Source organism: Zeus faber, assembly GCF_960531495.2.
Source record: "Zeus faber genome assembly, chromosome: 1".
NCBI lineage: Eukaryota > Metazoa > Chordata > Actinopteri > Zeiformes > Zeidae > Zeus > Zeus faber.
Genome location: NC_137193.1, coordinates 41,038,905 through 41,054,409, shown reverse-complemented (window position 1 = coordinate 41,054,409; position 15,505 = coordinate 41,038,905). Strand labels below are relative to the sequence as shown.

The following is a 15,505-nucleotide window of genomic DNA, read 5'->3' as shown; positions in this document are numbered from 1 at the left end:
CCTACTGATGAAAAATGCTGGTTGTTAGGGGGTGCTACCAGGTTTTTTGATAAGTGTAAAAGGGGTTTGAGGGTTCAAATGAACAAAAACCTTTTTTTTTTTTTTAACCAAGTTACTCGTCAGGAACTGAATCTTAAGTGTTTAGCCTTACATCCCTACCTTTCATCTCTACGGAGTGAAGGACTTTTCTAATGTTTTGAATGTGTTGTTTAAGGTATGTTTTGAATTTATTTTTGTGATGGGTATTGTTTTTTATTAGTTGTAGTGTGTAGATACAGTGGGTGGGGGGTGTGGGTCCGCAGTGATGTCGGACTTCACCAGGTTGACACAGAAGCATGGCGTTAATATCTCCGCTGCTCTTCCGTGTTCTGTGGCGTAGCTTCTGACATCTCTCTTTACGGCATGCGCCCAAAGTTTAGTTAAGCATTTACGTGATAGTTTAGGCTAAGGGATCGGATTCTACTTTTTTCCCCCAGATATCCGATTCGGATCCAAGCATCGATATTATCAATACCAATAGACTGCTCTTCTGCAATGGGTATACGTGTATTTTAACAAGCCACTATTTTAGTTACATAAAATGAATAAGAAAAGACAATTACATTGTTGATCACAATTATTTGTGACAATTTAAACCACTACCATCACAACAATTAAAAAAATAATCACCAACTAAAATCTCATGTGAAAGCCATAAGCGTAAGAGTAGTGGTTACACACAAGATGTCATGGAGTGTCGAAGGAATGCGTTATCCAAGTGTGTGTGTGCGATGGCAAGATTCCCACTGTTCACACAAAGAAGTCAGGCAGCAACACCACAGTAAAGCAGCGGCTAAAAATAAACCGTCTGAAAGAGACGGAGAGAGAGAAAGAGAGATCTGCGATGCCTCATCACTCCCCCACTGTGGTTAGGAGTGACACATACTCTATCGCTCTGTAGGTGTAGGAGCTCAACACTATACACTACGCACACCTGCACCACCCACAACAACAAATGACTAACAGGTGAACACGTCTCAAAAACACCTCAGACTGCCTGGAAGTCCCACTGATTTGAGGTGTCTCAGGAGTCACAAGGACAAACTATACACGGCCGCTAAGTGAAACTACTCTGACCTGCCTTTCAGGTACGTCTGGATAGTCTGGACAGGGAGCGGTGGCACGAAAAATGCATTATTGTTGTGGATCAGAGAAATCCACTTATAAGTTTAAAAATGTAATCAAACTTGGGTTCATCACATTATCCTACAGCATTGGTTCACAAGGTGTTTCACTATTACCTCTCTAACAATATAAAAGACGGGGATGAAGAAACAAGAGAGGCATTTGTCATATGGAAGCATTTAAACTGGGTTTATCCCCACTCCAACACAGATGTTGAAGTGGTGGTGGTGGGGGGGCGAGAGAGAGAGAGACTGTTGGAGCGGGCGGGTGGCCCAGAATCAGGTTGTGTGTACCAAAACACAGTGTGTTCATACTCTGTGGGTGATATTCCCAATCTGTCAACTCTGTAGGAGTGAAGAATACTGGAATAGGCGTGTGATGGGTCAGCAGCGAGCTAGCGGTAGGAGTTATACGAAAAAGGTGGCGATAAAAACAGAAAACTCCTCTTAGCAGAGACACAATGAGTGTAGATACCAAATGGCGAGCCTTATTGTTCTATGGACACACTCCAACAGTCATATTGAGGAAGAAGTCGACCGACGTCCTCCTTTGAAGATGGAAGAAAAGCCCGGCGTCAACAGACTCCATACTGCAGAACTCTACATCAACCAAAAGGGACAAACAGCTGGTTGTAATTCGTCTGATGTAGGGATACAGAGATACCAAAACCAGTATGGGGTCCTTTACGGTGCTGCTCATGTACTTGAACTCGTAATAAATGCTCCCACAGCCACGGATTAATTGCAAAATTTAACCATCATAGTGAAATACAGTATTTCTGCCGCTGTTATTTTTTTAAGTAATAATTCCATAAATCTCTATGCAGAGTTGCAGTGAAAAGAAGACAGGACAGATGCGTGCTGTTTTACTCAAAGCGCAATGGTATGTTCATGGAACGCCAAGCTATGTTGCTGCTACTTTATGACATGTTGGGAATGAGTTGCTGTATGTCGGCGCTATGTGTTTGTGTGTCCTCCGTATTGGAACGGTCAAGAGCCGCTAGTAAACAAATACGATGTGTATCGAGAGATGGAGACTTCTCTACAAAATCGAATGTAACTCGCTTAATTCTGTTCAGTCTAATTTTGATGAAATTTCATTTGTTACAAATGTGACGAATTGAACATGATACTGGTTTATTATTGGAATTAAATTCAGTTACTGGGGGTGGATCTAGTCATATTTTTTCATTCACTACCATATCTGAAGAAAGAGGGTATCATGCGTGCCTCAGGGTATCATGCGTGCACTTTAATTTAACAATTCAGTATTGGATATTTTATAAATTTTAAGATTTTATTTAAACATTGGACATATTATGTTGTTTTCAATTTCGACGATGGGCAAAAGTTCCTTGCTTTAAGGCTTTTACAGAATAAATGGAAAGCAAAGTTATACTCATCTCCCTTTCTTTTTTTTTGTTGCTGATCCGTGAAATGAGCCAATCAGTGACTCAATACCGTGATACGGTGAGAACCGATTTGTGATCCGTCGCACCACTATGGTTCACATAAAATAGTCACTTTTTTATCAAAATCATTTTTTTCTTTCAAACATTGTAACTCATTGTTTTCTTGTATTACTGCATCTGATGACATTGAATGAAGCTTCGTCCCTATAAAAATCTAAATCACACCAGAGCATGTGTGACCACAACAGCAATGAGAGGAGGCCCACACCGTGGCTCTCCTTATCAGTCTCCAGCCAAGCATGAAGGGAGGGACAGTCAGTCAGCTGAGGCAAAACGAGTAGAAGCTGATTGCATCAACTGCAATAAATACTAGAGAGAGCCAAGAGCGCTTCACCTCCATGGTACACAGGACGAGAGTCTTCTGCGCAGTGTGTTCTTCTGCACAAAGTGGACAGGGCAGGTGTCCCCACACACTCAGTATTTCGGAGATATCAAGCAGGTTTAATATCTGGTCTTGTCGGGCTTGACTCAGGAGTTACAGCCAGTGAGAGCCGACACAGAGTGAGGGAGTGGAGGGGTTGAGACGGAGAGACATGAGGGCACCAGAACAGAGGCCAGAAACACACAACATACCAATTTAACTTTTCTTCTCTAGGTGGCAGTGAAAAGAATAGACAAGACAGATGCGTGCTGTGTTTTACTCTGAAGCACAATGATTGGTTCACAGGGGTGTCATGATTCTGATTCGAAATCGAAAATTGATCGAAATGAGTGATGGATTTTGAACTTCGAAATCACAAGCAAGTTTGTGATTCTCCCCATGATTTTGTGGGTAATGTTGTCCAACATAAATGTGATCTGTTATGTAAGGTTATCTGAAAATAAACTCTGTACTGTATCGCTGAAGCTGAAAGTCAGATTACAGAAGAACATACAGAGCGGACACAGACGCCATGGGCAGAGGAGAAGAGACACTTAGACAGTAGTTTTGAAAAGATCCGCTGAGTACAATACAGACTGGTCAGAGAGCTGGGCGTAAGTCAAAACCGTTGATAAACAGGTAGGTCGTTAAGTGAGGAGTAGCTGTATTTAAACATTGGACATCTTGAATGTTGTTTTCCTTTAAGCCCATGGGCAAAAGTTCCTTGCTTTGAGTGTTTTACAGAATAAATGCAAAGCAAAGTTGTATTTGTATCACTTTTTTTTTTGCTGAGCCGAAAAATGATCCGATCCGTGACTCAAAACCGTGATAGGATCTGAACCGTATGTTTTGTGATCCGTTGCACCCATAATTACAATAACATGTTAAACCAGATAGAAGCTGACAAAATGCACAGGGATAACATTTAAATGGCAAATTATAAATAAAGAGAGTCGTAAATACATTTTTTTTGCGCGAATCGTCTGTGTCCAGACACGACTCTCCATGCACCCCATGGTTGTGCCCCGTTCTTCCAAATAAAACAACTAAAAACAGTGTGGGGACGGGGCACAACTCGTAGTCGCATTAAGATTATTTTCTGTGCATAACGCATGGAGGGGGTGATCGGTGAGAGGGTCACGGATAAAGTGTCTCCATTATGCACAGTTTCGTTCTATACTGTTCCTCATGTAGTTGTTTTGTTCCATAAGGAGACGTAAAAATAAAATAACCTACATATAAAATATCGCTAGCGCGCATTGTCAATACCGTCGCAGAGGGAGACAAATGTGAAAAATCACCCCAATCGCTGCCTCGCTTGGGATGGCGCCCTAGGCAGCCGCCTATCTCACCTTCAGGAATAGTCGAATATTAACATTGCACAGCTGTATCCGATTCGACAGACAAAACTCTGAGTCTGGTACCGTCCTAATAGTGTTGCTTTAACCTCATTGTGTAAAATGACCTGCGTTGACAGCATCCAACATGACATGCTTACTACATGTATTACATTACGCTTAGGGCTTGAGTTAGCCCTAGACCTGGGTATGTAAATGATTAAATGGCTGCAAATGAATTAGATATCTACTGTATGCAAACAGATATATATATCCCCTGCACTACTGACATGGTAGTACTCACAGTCATAAGAGCTGCCATGGCCTTACTGGTCTAGAAAGCATTCAAGGAATGTGGTATTGGACTACATGAAATGAAACCAACGTGCATCTAGAAAACACAGGATAAAATTTAAAGATCTCAACAATGGCAAACAAACCCGCTCTGCAGATGGTGAGTCCAGTGATAAACTCCCATTTAATGATACCACACCCACACCCTGTTAATGTACTGTACCAGGAGTGCTTTGGCTTTAGATTTCCAGTCTGTTTACTTGCACTGGAGGGAATAGGGGGAAAAGTTCAGAGACAGCTTTATCTTTTTAATCTTGTACCAGATTTGTAAAGATAACACGGAAATAATGCATTGAGACAACATAATGATAGGAGCTGTTGTAGTTTGGGGGATGTGTATGAAGGCTTCCTTGAGATTATCTCAAAATCCAGCTACAACCTTGAGGTGGTCCACTGAAAGAGAGATGAGGTTTTTTTGTCTACAGAAAGTACCTTTTAAATCCAAACCCCACCACATGTGATCAGATACAACAACCATATATATATATATAGAGAGAGAGAGAGACGTTATTCTTTACGCTGCTCACATCAAAACAATATGCAATAAGAATAAAGACGAACACAAATATAAAAAAACGATGTGCAATATACCTAATATGTTACCGCAAAAAAATATAAAATATTGGCAATATACAATAATAGCCCTAATAATTAACCAACTAAATAACAAAAAATGAAGGGAAAAAGAAACATCCAATAAACGTAAAATAAACCCTTTACTAAACATATATAAAACAAACATTGACAATATGAGGAACTACACGAAACACTAAACTAAAATACAATAATTGACCAGGGAGGTTCAATGGAACCTTTACAGAAATAAATTACTGAAGAAACCCCCGTTCTGTCATCGTAGCCTGGATGTGTGAGACACAAGCCCCGTCTGACTCCACCTCGACCCGCATGCACTGGACCACAGGCTGTCTAACAAAAGATAAAACACCCGCTGTGGCGTTTTACGGCTTTTAACACTCACATATATCGGTAGCGGCCACGGGTAGCCAGCGGGTTCGGCTCCAACCGGCGATTTGAGCTTGAGCTCCAGCTTTTCTCCCATTCTCCACTCCAAATCGCTGCTCGGTTAGCTCGCAGGCTAACTGGCTAGCAGGTTAACTGGCTAGCAGGCTAACTGGCTAGCAGGCTAACTGGCTAGCTGCTCGGTTAGCAAGCGAGCTACAATGTGAACATTTTGCAAGGAAAAAAAACCATGAAACGCAAAGTAAAAAAAATGTTGTCGACGCTGTATATACGGCCTGTTAATCGTATATATAAATATATCTTGGTGTGTTTTCTATTTTAATTAAAATGTCTGTTCACGTCCACTGGCAATAACACCTCGGCCGTATCGCCGCCATCTTGCCCGGCATGGGGGGCGGGGGGCACCGAGGGACAAGGTGAAAAAAAATGCATGTGTATTTTTTTGAACATATCTATTTTATTTTATTTTCAATTTAAAATGTACACCAATACATCGTCATTTATCTAAATTTATATTAGAAAAATGTGGTTGTTTTTTTTGTATGTCGATCCAATGACACATTTTTTTCAGCGCAGAACGCAAATGTCAATGCTGCATTCAAACGCCACTCGGAAATCGGTATTCCTGAGCCGGGAGTCTCCACTTCGGAGCTGAGTGTGGTCCCTTGCGTCGCCTGGGAAAACGGGTTTTTTTTTTTCTGTCCGCTCGTTTCAATGTCACACACGCTACACAACCTACGTTCGCACAGCATAAAACTACAGAGTCGTTTACATCGGAGTCGGGCGTGTTTTTACATTTTCTCCACCATTCGCGGCGTGTGCGGCCACGCTGTTGTGACGTCAGATCTGTTATCTGGAGCGATTGTCCCCGAAATCCCCAGGATAAACGTTTATGGCACTTTCCCCAAAACGAAGGCCCTTTTATCCGAGTTCCAATTCAAATGGAACGCGTCATCTACATGACGGTTAAAAAAAATACACATTTGATTGAGTTCGAATAAAATGCTTCAATGCGCTTAGTGTGGATGTACGTTTTAAAGAGGTTAAAACGTGCACATTCATTTATCTCTTAAATGGAGGAAAACTAAAAAGTATATATTGTTGTTTTTGTATTTGAGCATTATATTCTAATTAATCCAATGGCCGATATCCAATATTACTGTGTTGGTGTCTGTAATATTATGGTGATGTATGGTGATGCATTTCAGGTTATCTCTACCAATTTATATTTGTCAGCGAACATTTAAATGCATTTGCCTGTATTTGAGTGTATTTTCACTTATTGTACTGATATTCTTCACTTCTTTCGTCATCCTTTAGAAAACGAAAACCTTTCATCTTCCTCTCTGCACCACCGAGGTAAAAAAAACCCAACAAAGCCACAAACACACGAGGCCCTCGGAGAAATGCAGATAATATAGGTGCACTGAACGTGGAAGCACATTCAAACACATTCCCAGTGATAAAAGGCTGTGATTTATTTGAACCCTGAGTCTACGCTCCATATGTTTAATTAAGGGAGTGGCCTGCATCTCTCGTTGTGATGCTGGAGACTTACATTTCCTCCTGCACCGCGTGTTGCAACGCGAGACAAATGAAAAACCGCCTCTCTGGCAAAGTCCTGGAAACACGGAGGGGAGCAACGCTTTAAATGTCTGCTGGGACAGTCAACACATCGCAGCAGAGCGTACCCTGCTGTATGTTGAGGCCAGGGCCAATATGGAGGGGAGCGATGGCAGGTTGCCACACTGAACTCGCTGACATCCCCCACAACCCCCCCACCCCGTCCTGAACACCGCTGAGGCCGGCGTTGGGGTGGAAGCCAGCGGCAGTATAGCAGGGCTGCCGGTTCAGCTGGGCCAGCTGGAACGCAGACGCACTGTGGAATTCTGGGATTTCTCAGTGTGTCAGTGGCGCACGCCCGTCCTTTCTGCCAGAGCATCCCTCTGCTCGGTCCCTCACACCAACACCTTGTTTTTTTTTTTAGACGCATGCTTCGGGTCAAGTCACAGGATTGGCGGCAAAAGGCTGCGCAATCCTGGGTTAAAGAAAAGGCAAATAGAGCGGTACGGCCTACAGAGAATGGAGGATTCGAGTGAAAAAACAAAATTACATTACATTTAGCAGACGCTTTTATCCAAAGCGACTTACAATCGTTCAAACACTGACGGACGCAGCCATCAGGAGCAATTAGGGGTTAAGTGTCTTGCTCAAGGACACTACAGCATGCTAGCAGGAGGAGCCTGGGATCGAACCAGCAACCTTTAGATCACTAGCTCTACCGCCTGAGCTACCATCCCCCGAAATGATCTGTCTGTCGCATCAATAGGTGCGTGGCTATGGTAAGACTAAACAGCTTGAGCTTGCTATGGACTGCATTGGGAAAGCTTTCTTCTCACGTCTAACAGTGATGCAAGCCAGAGAACTCAGGCGTCGAACTCAAGAGGGTTCCCCCCCCTCCCCCCTTTTGCTCCAAATTATGAATAAAAACAAGGCGTTCTTCAGCTGACTGCACTGGCAGTGAAGCAACACTGACATCTACAGGACTAGGACTTCAACACAGGCCTACTACAGTGGGAGACAGTTTAGCCCCCTTCCCACATGGAACCCGTAACATTGTCGGATAAAAAATATTCGGCAAAGGCAGTAGGCATTCATTCACACATTGGCCTCCTTTACGGAGAACTTCCGTATGGAGTCTGTTCCCACATGATGACTGATCCGGATACATTCCATCATGCTCGCGTGAGAGATGTCTAATATCACGGGAGACTAGGCGACAGAATCATTTTTTTTAGACCATCGCTTTGCTCCCCGTCCGCCCCACCCCTCCCGGCCGGACTCTTCCCTCAGCTGACTAAGCGAGGACAAAGCCCCCATCCCAGACGCAGTAACCCTAAACCAAATGTTATTAAATCAGTGTGATCATTTTCAACCTGTCCTCAGCTCTCTGCCCCCGGAGAAGGAGCATTCTCCTCCTGTTCTACCTCTCCCTGTCCGCTCGCTCCCTCCCCTGCTCCACACTCCGGTGCAGCCGGTGAGGAAGCAAAGCGCTTGAGCCCAATGTCCCCGCACCGCACCCCTAACTGTAAAAGACACGTCTAGTGTCTGAGTGGCAATTTTAAGAAGAAAAATAGTAACATTTAAGAATATAAACACCTGTCTCCGTAGAGACCGGACGTGTTTGTTTCTCGTCTTTGCAGCCGAGCACCATGGTTCTGATCGGACTCTCGGATTTTTCAGGATTTTTTTTTTTTTCCTTCCTGAAAACAAATATATACTTATAAATATTTGTAAAACTGCACTTTTTGTGCGTTAGTGGATTGCTTTTGTGGATTCGGCTCCACCCTACTTCATGGAAATGTTACTGCTTCCATTCCCACATACTTCCATCCACAGTACACTTCCAGTACAGCCGTATCGGCTGTACTGGAAATGATACTAAGTCGAGAGTGGGGAAATTTACGGAACATGGAAACCGGCTCCTTTTCCCATGACCCCAATATGGAACATTGCCGGTAGATTCACGGCATTCAGTGCAAGGGGGAATGGGGATTTCTTTTGAACCGTTTAGAATTTTCTGAATATCTGCTTCAGATATTAAATGTTGGGATCATCTTGCTCAAAAAAAAAATAAAAATGTTTTATTGCATTCTGAGCATGACTTACTATGATGAATACAGTTTGCGTCTTCTATAATAAGTAATATCGGGAAGTGAAATGTCATTGTTGAAATTTGGTACATTTTACAAAAAAAACAATACAGCCACAACTGCTTTACAATTTCACAAAGGAGGATTTTAAAGAATTTTATTGAAATAAAGATCAATTTCAGTCCCAGTCCCTTATGGTTTCAAAAAGCGTGCTTTGGGTTTCAGCGCCAACATCTCTTCCCCAAAGCCCTCTTTGCTTATACAGCAGCATGTATATAATCAAAAAAAAAAAAAAAAAGGAAAAAAAAAATAGAAGAAACCTATACAACAGGTCATTTGGCACAATCAACTCATACAATGGTATTCCTGGGCTGGCATTTCATCATCTTCAACAACAATTTGCTCTTTATTTTAATTTTTTTAATCCGAGCAAAACGTCTTTACCATCTCCACTGAATAATCATTGTATCAAAATAAATTTTGACTGTAATAGAGGTGTAATGCAGCGATTGTATCAGAATGTCTGGTAAACAAAATACAACAAGGGCAGTGTAACTTGTCCCAGTTGCTTCTCATCCCAAAACATTCAGGTCCACCTCCACCCGCTGCCCCAGCTCCTCTCCAGTCTACACCCAGCACCACTCGGCAGCGCCATGTCGTGTTTTTTGCAGGACAAAATTGAAATAATAAGATTAAGGAAAAAATGTTCTTTGACAATTACAATAGATGTAAATAAATACTGTGAAATGGAATAGGTTCCTTTGCCAGTGTCTCGATTTTAGAACAACATTGTTCCGTCCAACTCGGTAAGCACTTTGGTACACATGCTGGTCAGAGCCATGTCTGATTGATTACACATTAAGTCGCTCGGATGAGATCTTTACTTGGATTTCTGTGTCCTTGGGCAGTTGTTTCAAGTAAAGATACAAATACTGGTCATTGTTAACACATTCATAAAGCATGCACCCATGGACATAGAGAAAAGTTTCAATTCGACAAAAAATAAAATGAAAAAAAAAACAAAAAAAAAAACAAAACAGGTAACAGCAAGATTAGCAGGAAAAGTGCAGATGTTTTTCATATATTCACATAAAAAGATTGATGTACTAAATGCATCAGCCGACCAAACCAAACTCCGGTTATTTATTTATTCTCAGAATGTTTTTTTCTTTTCCCGGACGAGTTTGTTTTGACAGCCGTTGAGAGATACTAATTTGTCTTCAGACACTATCCCGAAAACTGGATATTTTTTCCCCTCCAACAGGAGAGCTGATCCAAGATCAGAAGACAACAGGTCATACTGGTGAATATCTGGCATTGTGTTGAAAAAGGTAAAACCTGCGGGTAGAAACGCATTCAATCTGGGGGGGGGGGTTCTGTGTGAGGATGGCGTAACGTTAACAGTCGTCGCAATAATTATGAGGGCTATTTGCAGATTAACAAAATGTGAAATTTGGATTTTTAAGATAAGACACTGTACACAAACAAAAAGAAATTGAGGGCTACAGTAGTAACTTAAGCATAGTATCTAGTTCTAAGTTTTAACGCAAAATATTTCCTTGTTTGTGATGTAAAAAGAGGAACAACTCTGATGATCCCCGCACCCTGTCGCCATCAATGTAGAATTAGAGGATCTCTCGAAGCTGAACGGTGGAGTTCATGATTTGAATTATTGGACTGCTACATGATATCCAATCAAGACTTGACTGAACTCCCGTGTTCTATCCTCATCACCACAACATCTGAGACCGAAAGTAGAAGTGACATTTTGAGGACTGTTTGAGGAACAAGCGACTGAGCTCGCCACGAACGAGTAAAGGGAGCAGTGTTTCACAGCCCCCTCAACGCCCCTTTGTAAGACATCACTAAATGTGAGAAAAAGCCAAGCGCGCTCGTGCCTGACTGTGCACACAGAGTAGGGTTATCTTTTATCAAATCAAAAAGGGATGTCTGTACCTCTTAAAATTAAAAAAATAAGAAACGTGGGGGGAGGGGGGGGGGCGACACACACTAAATCGAACCAACTGCAACAGAGGGACGACTGGATGGCCAAGGCAGCGTTTGAAAAAATACTGGCTGATTTTCAACGTGTGAAGACAAAGAACGAAAGAGATACTGCTTCGTAGCACTGTTATTCAGAGGAGTGTACAGTAGTCTAACAGCCTTGTTACCCCACAACAAAAAATAAATAAAAAATTAAAAGTTCAGCATCACAACTGTCCATTTCATCATATGTGGGGGGGGGGGGGATTGATAGAGCACCCATTTCATTTTTCTCTTCTCAAACAAACTTTTTTTTTTTTTTTTTTTTTTTTTTAAGCATTTGGCATCCTGCAGACTCCGTCCCAGCGCCCACTCCCCCCACACCCAGGAGAGAATTTTCCGAGATCTCCAGAGGACGTGGAACCACTCTGGGTCCTCTCTCCTCCTCCGGAGACCTCTGTGCATAAGAAGGAGATGTTGGGAGAACGAAAAAAAAAAAAAAAAGAAAAGAGAAATAACTACAACAACAGCGCCACACAGGATGGGATTCTTCTGAACGCAGTGGAGCTACAGAGGGGGAAATAGTCCCTTCTTGGAGAAAACAAAAGAGGATGAAAGAAAGAAAAAGATCATGATCTGCTTTGTCATCACTAGTGCTTTTGGCCCCGATGAGGGGAATACACCCTTCATGGCATCTTTCAGAAGTACTTTTTTTTTTTTTTTTTTTTTTTTCTCGTTTTGTTGTAGAGCAAGTGGAATCCAGAGTTTTCCATTTTCTCCGACTCAGGAGGCGAGATCTAATTAGTGCCAGTTTTGAAGTTGCTGTTGATCGTACTCAGCTATAAGTTTCTTTATATGGGCCAGTTTGTTGTGTAGATATTCACAGCGGTTCTTCTCTTGGCTATAGTTTGGGTTAGTCTGCAAGGGATGAATGGAAAGAGAAACAAAAACAGAATTAGAAACAGACAGGAATTTAATAAGAGACTTTTTATGGTCAACTAAAAGAAATAGGGGTAAAACTCACCTTTTTTATTTTACGATACTCTTGGAGTATTTGATTGTGGATTGTCTGTCAAGAGGACAAAAAATGCACATGAATGACTGTTAAATAAAACATTTATATTAATGTGGGGCTGAGCGATATTGCCAAATCAGACATCTCAATTTTGATATTTTTTGGGGGGGCGGGGGCGACTATTTGTGCTTTCATCAGATATTTCCACTGACAATTGAACAGCAACTGACCATTCAGATGTTTAAAAACATACATTACTCTAAAAAAGTAAGACAACATTTGACATCCGACACCATATTTGTTCTGTTACGGTTTTATGTGACCCACCGCAGATTTAAGGTACTTTTGGTGCCGTTTTACTTTTGTTCCACGTCATTTGAAAGTGGGGAATCAGAGCTTCAAAACAAGGTGTCACTTGTGCGATTCAAGAAAATATTTTTCAAGCAATGGCTTGTTAATGACGAGGGTGGGGCAAACTGTGTTTCTGAGGTCACCCTCAAAGTTCTCCGAAGGCTCCACGTCTTGTTTACGGAAATGACGTCAGCTTTTCTTATTTGCGTGTTACGCCGCCTACACAACAATGAATCCAGGTGTGTGTATAAAACACATACGATTTGAAGGTTGAACACTACCAAACGGTTTCACATTGCGACTTCACATCACATGGAATATGGAGGAATGATCTTCACTTGGACGCTCGCTTTAAAGGAAATGATCGATCGGCGTTCGTGCTATTCAGCGTCTTGGTAAGTGAACTGTGTTTCCCCATGATATCTAACGGGAATATTTAACTCCACGGCTTTACATTTAACTACTGTTTATCAATCGAACATGGCTTTGAAAATATTTTGAGATAAAAAAAAATTACGAATCTGGAAAAATCTAATTTTCCTTCTAGAAAGGTTTTTTCCAACTTATTTCGCTGCTCCTGGCGATTTTAGAAATGCGCGACAATGCAGGTTTTGCTGTTGTGGGTCACATCATTCAGTTTATTAGTAACGCTTTTGTTTGTGTTTTGGCGACACCTAGGGGTTGCTTTAAACAGGCACTTCAGAAAATAATCGCAGCAAATGACCTTTGACCTTCATCATCATCGTCTTGTGATTATAATCAGGACGTATAATTTAATCCTACAGTTGTATTCAGTTCATTCTCTGTCATGTCGATCTAGTTTTCATCAGTGCGTTTGCATCTTATGTCTTTGATAGCATCATCTGTCAATATTTCAATGTTTAATGTTTGTTCACAAGTACAGTTCATTGTTTTATAAAGAGAAGTTATATTTTGTGTATTTTGGGGATATCAATGCAAACTGTTAAACAAGCTAATATCAGTTGGTTTGATGCATGTTAAGCTTATTATATAGTCAGGAATAAACAGCTATATAATTACCGGTACATTGTGATTCACATTATAATAAGATAACTATATTTTTTTACAAGTTATGTGTAATGAATTCATAAATATCGGGGCAGGGCTTAAACACTCAATGTACTTTGTGTTACAATATATTTATAGTGTATTTATTATTTATGATTCAATTTATTTACAAGCTATTTACAATACTTACATTTAGCAAAATTCTGATTATGTTTTTGTTGTCTTCGTTCAGTTTCACCCTTTTTCTAGTCAATAAACCTGTGGACAAAGAGTTGACTGTCTTCTGTCTTCAGTGTTTGAAGAAAGGAAGGTGTTTTAGCTGATGGTCAAATATATGCACTCAATATACCTACTGTAAATTGAGTGCACCAAAATATTACGAGCCACAAAAACTCAATCTAGTCTCATATCACTATATCGCCCAGCCCTGTATTGACGTATTGAATATTGTTCGTCAGGGCTCTGAAATTAACCAGAGGCCAATGTCTCTTAAAGCATAGCTGTATTTGGATGCTCTACCTTGTACTTGTCTGTGCCTTGTTGCAGCTGCTTGAGCTCCGTGTCGAGCACTGTGAACTGCCGGGTGATGCCCTCTATCCGGGCATGCAGCCCTCTGTACTCGCTGTACTCTGCGTTGAAGTCGTTTTTATAGCTCTGACGCTGCTCCGCCGAGCCGATGACCATGTACTTCCTGTCAGGGAGAGGGAATCGGAAAGTACATTTTTCAAGTTAGTTTTTTTAGTTAGTTTCATTCAAGTTATTATTACTATCTTTACTGCTAGTAATAAGACTAATGAAGTGGCAATCCATCAGATTGTCTGTGTTGGGTGGGTTTCACTACAAGTCCGAGAATTCATTGGAAACTGCACCATTCGGGTTTCCCCCTTCTTATTCAATATATTTTTCCAAATGTTTGCAGTCTTCTTATCCATTTGATTTGGGGTATTTTCTTGGTCACTTGAGGTATTTTTTTGAGGGTGATTTTTGGGAATGTTTACCCATACCAACACTTTGCTGACCACAACTAGCCTTTAAATTGATCTTCTTGCCCATGCTCAATCAGTGCATTCTTGCTGGACAGACGGACCCTGCCACCAAAAATGGAAGCAGCATATAGAGGAGCACATGCAATAACGGAAATACTGTACATTGAATGGCTGTTTCTTAATAAGTGCCAACTAAGTACCAAATTTGGGATTTAGTTTAAACAAAATCTTACCACTTTAACAACAAACATTTAATACCATCTCAATATTATAGATGGTTCCTACACATTTTCCATTTCAAGTCCATACTTTTCCAGACTCAAATTTACAGACTTTTGGTTAGATCTTTCAGACCATATTTAACATCTGAGCACAAATAGCAAGAAGTTCATTATGTAAATAAATGGTTTAAAATCCAACTGCTAACGTGCATGTTACATCCTGACTATGTATGCTATTATGTTGCCAGAAGATTATAGCTAGGTACTGTAGCTCATACAAACCAATTAACACCAAACCCAGACAAGTTTAACCAGGGATTGTCAAGCCAGACCCCGGAAAAACTTTACCAACAATTTACCAATTGTGGCCCTTCAGTCTAAACCTACGCAGAAAGTTGGATGACGTTCCACTTGTCAAAACATCTCTGCCCAAAGCGCAAGTCAACTAATCTGTGCTACCTATACACGTATTATTTTCCCTAAACATACTGAATAAATAGTATTATACTTCCCCCCCATATTTTTTGTCTTTTATAAATAAGAACCGAAAATTAGTTGAAAAAAATGAAACTATTACATTTTCACAGCATCTGTGCAGC

The 15,505-nt window shown here is 41.1% G+C and overlaps 2 protein-coding genes across 2 annotated transcripts in view; both read right to left on the bottom strand.

Annotated features, from left to right (window-relative positions):
- dot1l (DOT1-like histone H3K79 methyltransferase) overlaps positions 1 to 5,747 on the bottom strand; it is a gene marked incomplete at its 5' end in the record, with an annotated part of 43,604 nt that extends 37,857 nt beyond the window's left edge. The window contains one exon of the mRNA XM_080017617.1: positions 5,667 to 5,747. Within this exon, the coding sequence (XP_079873743.1) occupies positions 5,667 to 5,747 (81 nt within the window). The remainder of the gene's footprint in view (positions 1 to 5,666) is intronic.
- A 3,717-nt stretch (positions 5,748 to 9,464) lies between these two features.
- ell (elongation factor RNA polymerase II) overlaps positions 9,465 to 15,505 on the bottom strand; it is a gene marked incomplete at its 5' end in the record, with an annotated part of 66,424 nt that continues 60,383 nt past the window's right edge. Inside the window, 3 exons of the mRNA XM_080024529.1 lie at positions 9,465 to 12,222; positions 12,329 to 12,373; positions 14,219 to 14,390. Coding sequence (XP_079880655.1) covers positions 12,106 to 12,222; positions 12,329 to 12,373; positions 14,219 to 14,390 — 334 coding nt within the window. The 3' untranslated portion in view covers positions 9,465 to 12,105. The remainder of the gene's footprint in view (positions 12,223 to 12,328; positions 12,374 to 14,218; positions 14,391 to 15,505) is intronic.